General features: G+C 33.4%; 1 protein-coding gene across 4 annotated transcripts in view; it reads right to left on the bottom strand.

Moving 5' to 3' along the window:
* Nucleotides 1–6,339: 6,339 nt before the first annotated feature.
* Nucleotides 6,340–10,951, bottom strand: part of LOC105214224 (GATA-binding factor C) — a 95,006-nt gene continuing 90,394 nt past the window's right edge. For all 4 annotated transcript variants that reach the window (XM_011187517.3, XM_054233702.1, XM_054233692.1 and 1 more), the window contains exons 7-9: nt 8,237–8,423; nt 7,715–7,902; nt 6,340–7,178 (exon numbers count right to left, since the gene is read on the bottom strand). In XM_011187517.3, the coding sequence (XP_011185819.1) occupies nt 7,152–7,178; nt 7,715–7,902; nt 8,237–8,423 (402 nt within the window). In that variant the 3' untranslated portion in view covers nt 6,340–7,151. The remainder of the gene's footprint in view (nt 7,179–7,714; nt 7,903–8,236; nt 8,424–10,951) is intronic.

Genomic DNA, 10,951 nt, shown 5'->3' with positions numbered 1-10,951 from the left:
AAAATTCCTCTGTGCGGGTTGAAGGATTTTTTTAATTCGCTAAAGAGGTCAATGTGAAACTTGGCGAAAAAATCGAAAAAAATTTTAAAAATATGTTCTTCCAAAAGAAAGAAAGCGAAAATAATAATCCATTCATAAGATATCTATATTTTTTCCTTGCATAATTTCGTTTCGTACAATCTTCTATAAAAGTGTACAGTTACTGGCGTATGCTGTTGATATTGATATCATTGGAAATAACACCCCCGCCGTTTGTTCTGCTTTTTCCAGATTGGATAAGGAAGAGAAGCGTATGGGTCTAGTGGTAAAAGAGGATACGACGAAATATCTGCTGTCATCAAACAAACAGTCAGCGCACTCGCGTCTTGGCACCCACTTCACTGTTGACAGTCATAACTTTGAAGTCGTCGTCGGCAATTGAAAAGTAAAGTCCTCTCTCGACGAACCAAAATCTAACTCTACAAGTCGCTTATCATTCCCGTCCTGCTTTATGATGCAGAGGCTTGGACGATGAGACGACACTAGGAGTTTTCGAGAGGAAAATTTTGCGCAAGACTTATGGTCCTTTAAACATTGGCAACGGCGAATACCGCAGACGATGGAACGATGAGCTGTACGAGTTATACGACGACATTGACATAGCTCAGCGAATAAAAAGACAGGCTAGGTCATGTTGTCTGAATGGACGAAAACACTCCAGCTCTGAAAGTGTTCGATGCAGCACACGCTGGAGGAAGCCGCGGAAGAGGACGATCTCCACTCCGTTGGAGAGACTAAGTGGAAAGTGATCTGGCTTCAATTGGTGTTTCCATTTGGAGCCAGAAAGCAAGAAGAATAACTTATTGGCGCTCTCTGGTGGATTAGGATATATATATATATAAATAATTTCGTTTCTAATTATATCTTTAATCTCTACTCATTTCCAAAGGACGAGGCTATTAATATTTGTTATAACAAATTGCCGAATGCCGGTAATATCGTCTTATATGTACACATTCTTTATTTTGGTTGGTTAATATCATATAACCGTTACATATATGTACATTTCAATAAAATTATGTGTTGCACTGAGTATTCTGTGATTGGTTCTCAAAATAGGAGGTACCGGGGTGATATATGGCTTTCTCGAGCTTTTATATTACAGAATGTAATAATTTCAATTTCTTCGACACATTTTTTCTCATATACTACAATATACTATATACTTGTTAAAATGCGGTATTAATAATATTATATTATTGGAGAATACATCACGTATTATTTTGTGATTTAGAACTAAAAATATTAAAGTGCCTATTTTGGAGAATATATTCTAGAGGGGATGTATATTTATTTTCTTACATTTTCTCTTCCATTCTGTTCTAGGAATCAGGATCTAGTGACAACCTGAATTCAGAAGTAATTTATTCCTGTTACTTCTTCAACAGGAGCATAGGACCACAAGGTATATAGGGATAAAATATATAATTCTCATACCTTATAAGGGTTTGGTACTATCTGTTATTGTTAGCGAGGCTCTATTGACTGAGTACATAAACGGTATACCATCCTAACCGAACAGAAGAAACTCTATCTTGTCAGGGCCTGGAGACCTGTTGAATTTTCACCGTAAGACATCTTTCCTGAGATCGGCTGCAAGTACAAATTTTCCTGCTGGACACATTCATATCAATATTATATGAATATTTCTGCATAATTTTAAATTAACCGCAATCATATAAACAATAATGCGAGCAACAAAGAACTTAATGGAACAAAGTGAAATAAATAAAATTAAGTATCAATAAAATAGCAATAATCACACCTGTGAACATGAGCAACTAATAAGAATAATAAATAAATACGTCGGTAGACGGTGAAAAGAAGGAAAAGCGCCTGCTGTCGGCAATCAATGGTCATACTTAACAAGTTCATGCCAGTACTCAACAAGCCTGGAGACACACATGCATATATGTTATATGCATGTTTGTATGTATTAATGTATGATTATGTATATGTGAGTGTGGAAATGTATTGCCTTTCAAATTGCTTATTACGAAATTATCATAAAAATGTCTCTACGTGCATATTTGTGTTTAAAAGCAGTGTGTACAAGAATTAAAATTAACCATTAGATGTGTATAAGTACATATGTACATATGTATGTATGCGTGTTTGTATATGTGTGTTGTACATGAGTGGCTGCGACAATCAATATGCATTGAACGTTGGATTTTTATTTCGAATTTATGATTACAAATTACAAACGAAGTATACATACATATGTTTGTGTTGTTGTTGATAATGCATAATTCTACATACAAATTAATGGTGTTTATGTCCACTTTATTTATGCACGATAATAAAGTTGCGCAAAGTGCTAGAATTGACACCGTAATATAGTAATAATAATTATAATCACAATTATACTAATTTATTCTTAATTCATACAATCTAGTACTATATTATAATTTATAATTTATTTTCAGTTCTACGGTATGCTGGTTCGATGGACACATTAACAAAATTTGAAAATGAAAGAGTTAGTAAGTGGTTTCTGCATAAACTTGGATCGAGTTGGACTTAATGTATTTATTATAATATTAGGAAATTCGGGTTCAGATTTGATACTTTGCAGAGTAAATCTTTTGAAAGATTATTATAATATGATATCTGGCGCAGTTGAAACCGTAATATCTTAAAACCATAATTTTTATAATATTGCAAAAAAGTTGCAAAGGGAGTATTATAGTTTTGTTCACATAACGCCTGCTTTTAAGTCATAAAACTGAACGAATTAAATGAACAAATTAAGTGAGCATATAGTCCTGTATATAGTGTAGCTTGGTGGTGAAAATGAGTGAAATCGGTTCAGGTATTACCTTAGCCCTCATACACTATATATGATGATTTTCGTTATTCTATTGGAGTTTATGGGTCAAATTGTGTTATTTTAATAAAGTTACATGAATAAATTGCGAGAGTATGAAATGTTCGGTTGCCCCCGAACTTAGACTTTCCTAACTCATTTGACTTTATTTCCTTCCAACAAAGTCCTTTGAAAAATTCTCTGTCAAACTATACATTTATCCATTGTAATGCCTGACGTTATTAGTCAAAATTTTACGGCATCGATCGGGTATCCGTGGACGCTTGATATTTGACCAATAAAGCAAATGGACTAATTCATGAATTCTGATTTTATCGAACATCAAGTTCGAATATGAATTTTTACTGATATTCGTACCACCAATGAAATTTAAGGTCACAGAATCTGAGTGGGTTTTCGATTTTCGACTACATATAAGCAATATTCAAATCAGTTTTGGTACTATTTATATCAAGCAAACCAAAGATATTTAAAAGTAGTTGTGTTAAAAATTTATAGAATTCTCAAGATTTGAATTTGTTTTGTCTCATGAATATTTTGTCCGCTCAATATCATAATAGATGTCTCGGCATTATGGGTATGTATGTAAGTAATTAGCGTTGAACCGTTTAGCCGGTTATAGCCGAATCGATGAGAGCACGCCACTCCTCTCTTTCCTTCGCTGTTCGGCGCCAGTTGGAGATTCCAAGTGTAATCAGGTCGCTCTCCACCTGGTCCCTCCAACGGAGTGGAGGCCTTCCTCTTCCTCGGCTTCCTCCGGCGGGTACTGCATCGAACACTTTCAGAGCTGGAGTGTTTTCGTCCATTCGGACAACATGACCTAGCCAGCGTAGCCGCTGTCTTTTTATTCGCTGAACTATGTCAATGTCGTCGTACAACTCGTACAGCTCATCGTTCCATCGTCAGCGGTATTCGCCGTTGCCAATGTTCTTAGGTCCGTAAATCTTGCGCAAAATTTTCCTCTCGAAAACTCCTAGTGTCGTCTCATCTGAAGTTGACATCGTCCAAGGAATAATAAGCGACTTATAGTTTGATTTTGGTTCGTTGAGAGAGGACTTTACTTTTCAATTGCCTACTCAGTCCAAAGTAGCACCTGTTGGCAAGAATGATTCTGCACTGGATTTCGAGGCTCCAAAATAAATAAGAAGACAGAGCGTTTAAATTTTTCATACATGATTTTTATTATTTTTTTGTGATTTCTTTTTTCTTGTTTTATTATTTAATTATATCTTTTAAATTACTTTACTTAAATTTTGTCACATTTTTCATCGCACGTTCGCATTTGTGATTGCCATTAAATTTAATATTAATCAATAATAATAATAATGATTTTCACTTATTCTCTCTATTTCACATTTCATATTTCTTGTATTACATTTAAATTTTTGTATTATGCCTAAATTTAATTTAATTTAATTGTTTAATAATAAGTTTTTCGACTTTTTAACTATCAATATGGCCAATTACACTTATACATACAGACATATAGCGTATTAATTACATACAAGTATATAGTTATGTGCACATTTAACGCACACTACCTTAGAATAATGTACAGACACAGCTATGTAATATAATACATACAGTTAATTAAATAATAAAATATTTATATTTTAATTGGCGGAAAATTTGCATAAATTAATTACAACTAAAAATACTAATTATAAATAATACTAGCAATTTGCATAACAATAAAATACAATTTGGGAAAAACAAAAATTATGCATTCATTTTGACTTAAAATAAAATTAATTTATATTTACAAACATATTTTTTAATATTCTTTTGCAATTAAAAAATGTTTATATTGAAGAAAAAAACAATTTGCAGTGCTTTTCTTAAATTATTTAATATTATTTACAATTTTGTATAATTTTTTTCTTTTTTACTCATTTAATTACGATTATATTTATTTCTCTTTAAAAACTAGTTATTTAACACTTAAGCGTTTGCTTTATTTTAAAAATAGTTTTTACAAGACTTACACTTTTTTTCAGTTTTCTTCTTCTTACACGTATTTATCCGTTTTTGATTTGCTTAGTAACTTATTTTTGACTTTTTTTCAACACATGCTTAACATAGATTTTTATGTTTGTTTAATTATTATTATTTTTACTAATTTTTTTATTTATAATTTTTTGCTTCTTTTATTATTTAGTGCGTTTTTTAGTTTTTTTTTTCATTTGTGCTATCACTCCACAGTTTAGTTTTGTCTGCTTTATTTCATAAATTACTTTTTACATATTTACTTAGCAATAATTTTTTACTTTAAATGAATTTATTTACAATTTCTTATTTTACTAAATTTAAATGTTTTAAAATTTTTTGCAATTTCTAATTGCATTGTGGTAACAAATTTTGCTTTGTTGATGGTTTTTCTGCAATATAAAATTTTTACTACTAGTTTTTTGGACGTTTATTTGCTACTTCGTCGGACTTTCGCCGAAGAGCTTTCATTTTTTTTGCAGTTTGGCGCTGTGTTAGTGTATTTCGTTTGAAATTTAAACAAGAAAAAACAACAAAAATGGATAAGTTTGCGTTTTCAATAAAATATAAACAATATTTAATAAAATTGAGGTTTTAAAGATTATTAAGTGAAAGCTCATATTGTTTGGCGAGCTTTCACATTGTGAGCTTTTATTTGGAAAATTTTATTTCAGCTGGGAAAATGTTAATTTGTTTGAAAGACCGCAAAAACTTTAATGTTGAAAAAGTCGTGAAAGCTCAAATGCGCTATGAAAGCTTTTTATCTGTAACAATTTTGTTGAACTATTTTTATGTAAGCTTCTGTACCTTATTATGCAATGTATACATTTTTTCTATACTTTTTTAGCACAATTAATGTTTTATATGTGTAGTTAGTGCTATTTATCGTAAGCAATTAAAAGGTACTAAAATAAATAAGAATTGCACGCGATGCTGAATAGCTTAAATTCCACTAAAAATATTATTACGCTTACTTTTGCATATGGAAATAAGTTTTATGTACTCAAAACAGAAACAAAAAAAAAAAAAAAATAAAAATAAAAAAGTTATTAATAATTATATATGATAACCATAAAATATATATATATTTCTAATAAATTAATTACAACAGTTTCTCAGCATTCCCAAGCGCAACTGATTAGTCCCGGTTCCAAGCAAGCACCAATAGCTAATACACCTCCAACATTATGTTAAATAAACTGGCGCCAAGCACTTGTCTGCACGCCGTTAAGTCTTCGCATAACAACAACACATACACACTGCTACACAAACACAGCCACGCCTCAAACAGTGGCGTACAACAACAACAGCATGAGTTTCCGCACTTGAGTTAATCCTTTGGCTTAGAAACAACGCTGCGGTTTTGCACAGTAGCTCAGACCGATCAGTGGCTTAGCCGTTCGTAAAATCGTTTGTTGAATGCAAAACACTCGAAAAGGTAAAGTACGAGACAAAGCAGACGAAGAGCAATTAACCAGGCTTAACTGTTTTGGCAACAAGTGCAGCGTGACCGAGCGCTGAGCGGCTGAGAAGTGGCTAAGTCGAAATTGAGTTTTCGCAATATTTCTTCGGTTTTTTGCTTTTGTTGTGCGCGCACAATCTCACGCTCAATTGAGTAAATCTTGGTTGTAGACGAATCGAGGTGTTCGACATGCTGTTTTTTGTGGATCCTTTGTGTGGTTGCTTTGAGGGCTCGGTGTTGGTCACTAATGATGCTGCAGACCACTTGAACGGCCACTTCAGTTGCACTCATTAATGTTGGCGGCGACAGGATAATCCCGGTATTATCGACCAAAACCAAAACGACTTAGAGTTACTGTTGCATGAGTGGGAGAGAGAGGGAGGCCGAACGCGTAAGAGTTTGCAATATTTTTTTGTTTTGGTGAAACTCAAAATTTTACGGCCTAAATTGTTGTTTGCAAATATTTCTAAGTTTCTGTGTTGATTGTTGTTCTTGGCAAGTTGTTATTGTAGTCGTTTGTTGGTTATATGCAAATGTTTGTTGTAACTAGTAATATTATAGAGCTGTTGGCATACGTTGTAGGCGTAGGCGTTCGGTTACGGCTTTTACGTTCCTATGGCTGCTCTTTAGTCGCTTGTTGTTGTTGTAGAGCTAATTTATTTTACTTAAAGACTTTTTTGGTTCACTGGTATTTTTGTATTCCTATTTTTTCGCATGTTGTTATGCGGTTTGCCGTTAAACGCACTGTTTGCGTGCGGCATATGATTTGCGTTACCGTTTTTGCCTTGTTTACTTTCAATTGAATAAATTATTATTCAAATTGTTCCCGCTCCATCACGTATAATCTGTACGCCAGGTGCCCTGTGAATGAGAAAACGGTGGAAAATGCATGAATTAGTATGGTTTTCGAAGTGATTTTGTTGTTGTAGGTAAGTAATAATTTAGTGAAATGGTAAAGAGCATTTGTGTTGATTATTTTTGTTGTATGGAAAAATCATAAAAAAGTTTGCATATAATTTTTTAGGATAATTATGAAAGATTCTTCCGATTATTTTCCAACTCTTCTAAGAAAAAAATTTCGTTAAATATAACCAAATATAATCAAATATATTTTAAATATAAAAATTTATACATTTTAAATTTATCTTTTTCACAGAATTTTGTTTTAGAAGAGCTTTTAAATATATTTTATTTTTGAAAAAAAAAATAAATAAAAAATATTTTTGCAACCACCCTGTAACTAACTTTATTTGTTACATCTATTTCAGCTACTTATTACTTTTCATATATTATTCTCTTTCAATTAGCTTTCTCTTCGCACATGCTCTTATCCATTTATAGGCAAATAAAGAACCCTGCTCTCTATGACTACAATAATGAAATGTTCTTCAACTCACCATCGAACCCAAGCCAAGATGATATGGCTGCGAATGTGGCACCACACCGCCACCCAGCGAACCGGCCGTCGAGAAACCGCTCTGCAAGCCACCAGAAGCACCCAAAGCGCCCATACCGCCGGTATACCAGCCGCCGTGCATATGCGCATGTGCGGGATGTAAACCACTGGAAAGATGGCCATGTTGTGCTGGAAATCAAAGAGGAACAAATAAATACAAATTAAATACATATTAACAAACTGATGGGCATTATAATATATAGTATAACACAGACATACGAGTATGTAAATATGTAAGTATAGGTTATGGAAATAATTTCATGCTTCTTAGAGATGAATGAAATATTATAATTTTATTTATTCGATGCATAGCGAATAATTAATAAAAATAGTTATTTAATGGAAATAAGTTTAATTTTTTTATTCGAAATTTTTTATTTAATTTAATTTATTTTATTATTTTAAATTTTTTTCTCACCGCTTTTTTTATTTCTTTATTTTAATATCAAAAATGTTTACTCACCCATCGAAGCTGGAAAGCCGCCGCCGAAACCTTTCGATGGATCGAGTGGCTTGAAATCACCCATACCCAAATGACTGCCAATAGGTAGACATGGACCACCCAAACCCTTCTTCTTTTTCGATTTCGAGGATAGCTTGCGATTACGCGTTTGGATGCCTTCTTTTTTCATGGTAAGCGGGCGATTTACCTGGAAGCAAAAGAGCAATAAATTAATTATTAATATGTGAAGTTAAAAGGTAAATAAAATATCTGAAATAATTACTTTTTCTTATATTTCCTTGGTATTTAATGTTTTATTTATAGGAGTTTGGTTTCAGATTAGTTATAAAGTATTATATTTGACCTTCAAGTTGAGTGCATAAACCCATGCACCCACAGTCTATATCAAGAAATGTTAAATTATTTGTATTCAAGTATACATATGTATCTATTTAAATTTTAAAATAAGCAATTTTTTGCAGCAAGTGTTCAATGCCATATAGATTTATACTTATGTACATATTACATATGTCTAAATGCATTTATTTTCATTTGCCGCATGCCGTAGGCACCGGAGACCACTTCCGCTCTTGTCATTCTAGCTTTCAGTTGCACTGTACCAAACGCTAACTTGCGGCACTGCATTGCTTATTTACATTTGTATATCAACATACATATATACATACATATGTACCTTTGACACTCTCGCTCACCGCACCGGTGCAGCATTTTAAATACCCATTGCTGCTGCCACTGCTGAATTCTAGTAAACCATGCAATTCGCACTGTGTGTGTAACCGGAAAAAATGAAACATTACAATATTTTTACATGATCAGATAAGAGACGCAGTGTGCGATTATTTTGACTGATATCGCTTTCATACTCTTACGCTCTTACACCGCATCAACGCAACCATAAGTACTACGCCCTTAACGGCGCATAACTGATAGGTAGCGAAGGCTACTTATATACCTACGACAATACATACAATACACACACACACAAGCGACAGCGACAGCTTTTCAGCCAACCAACCAGCCGGTCGAGCCGAGCGATCACCGCCGCTGCCGACTATGAACGCACCAACCAACGAACCGTTGCAGCAACCACCTTTGCCTCCACCGTTTGCTACTATTTTATTTAATTCTTCTTTTCACATTATTTCATTCAATTTTTTGCTGTCGTTTCTTCTTCTTCTATAACGCTGAGCTTCTAGTGTGTCGCTGCAGGACTTTTGTGCTGTGTTAGTGTGTATGTGTGTGTTAAGTACTTGCATATGTTACGGGCTATAGGCTTATCATTGGCGAAAAATCAGCGTTGATGTTAGAAATGCGCTTCATTGCGCTACAATTACAATATTAAGTTACTCTTTATCAGCGGCAGCAATTGCAGGGAAGGAGCGGTGACAGGCTGTACTCACTTTGGCATTGAGCGCGCTAGTGAGGCGGCTTACTAACCGTTCGACCAACCAGTTAAATGTGAAATAGAAAAAAATCAAAGTATCTTTCAAGTACTAGGGCGTGAATTACGTAGTTAAGTGGGTTTCAAGCTGCGATAAGCAAATATATTTGGGCACAGTGGGACGTTTTAGGCAAAAATTTAAATTTTAATTAAAAAAAATAATATTTTATGTCAATTCGTATTTTTTGTGGCATAAATACATTATAAAATTGTAATATTAAAAAAAAAAGTTGGATTTATAGTCGGAGAAATTTTGAAAAATATATGATATTTGTATTTATAATATATTTGATCAAATTAGAAAAATAAAAAAAAATCGTATTAAAAAATAAATTAAAAGAAAAAAATTAAATATTTAATATTTTGTTAAATAAATAAAAAAATAGAATATGTTGCAACAAATATTTTAAAGCATAAAAAAATTTAAAAATCATTATACACAAAAATTAAAATATAAATATAAATGAAAATATGAATTAGAAAATATTTAAATAATTTAAATGATAATTTTATAGAAAAAATTAAGGAACACAGTGCTGTGTATTTCAACTACTTTTCAATAATTCCCTTTCAAATGGCAACAATTTCACAGCGCTGAGCGGTGATTCGGTTTGTGACTAATACATAGAAGAAAAACAGAAAAAATTATGTAAAATCCTTGTTAGTTGTTGTTGTAGCTGAAAACTATCACTCAGTCGCAAATAAATTGTACACAAGGGCGTACAAGAGAGAAAAATCGAAATTAAAGCAAAATCAGAAAAGTATCAAAGTATCATTTACATATGCGGCCCGCTTGCGCCCCTTGAGCCCCTCGAATGTCAGCGGCAGGAAATAAGTGGTAGTTGCTCCCTACTTCCGCACCATTACCAGCAGCAGCAGCAGTAGCCGCATACGCATAACAAATGGACTGCATCTGCATTGCTGCCTCATGCCTCACGCCGCTGCTGCGATGATGACAATTATTAGGGGCTCTTTGCGGCACGGCTTTGTTGTATTGTGCGCGCACATTGTTGTTACGCTTATTGTTCCGTATAAAAAAGCGAAGAATGAGATTTGCGAAAAGGTAAATAATTGTTTGGGTAATTGATACTCTTTTCATAAGTATCAAGTAGTGTAGAGCTGAGAAACGCCGCATGTCCCTCGACGGCAACGCTTAGCCGCTAAGTGGGGTACAAAAGTGTGTGGCAGCATCAGTCGGAGTGCAGGGAAATGCATATTTGTGTGCGTTGACAGTTGAAATTGCTACAATTTTCTGCTCAAACAATGCAAAGATC

Source organism: Zeugodacus cucurbitae, chromosome 2 (genome assembly GCF_028554725.1).
Source record: "Zeugodacus cucurbitae isolate PBARC_wt_2022May chromosome 2, idZeuCucr1.2, whole genome shotgun sequence".
NCBI classification, from domain to species: domain Eukaryota; kingdom Metazoa; phylum Arthropoda; class Insecta; order Diptera; family Tephritidae; genus Zeugodacus; species Zeugodacus cucurbitae.
Note: the sequence above shows the minus strand (reverse complement) of the source record. Positions and strands in the feature narration are given on the sequence as shown.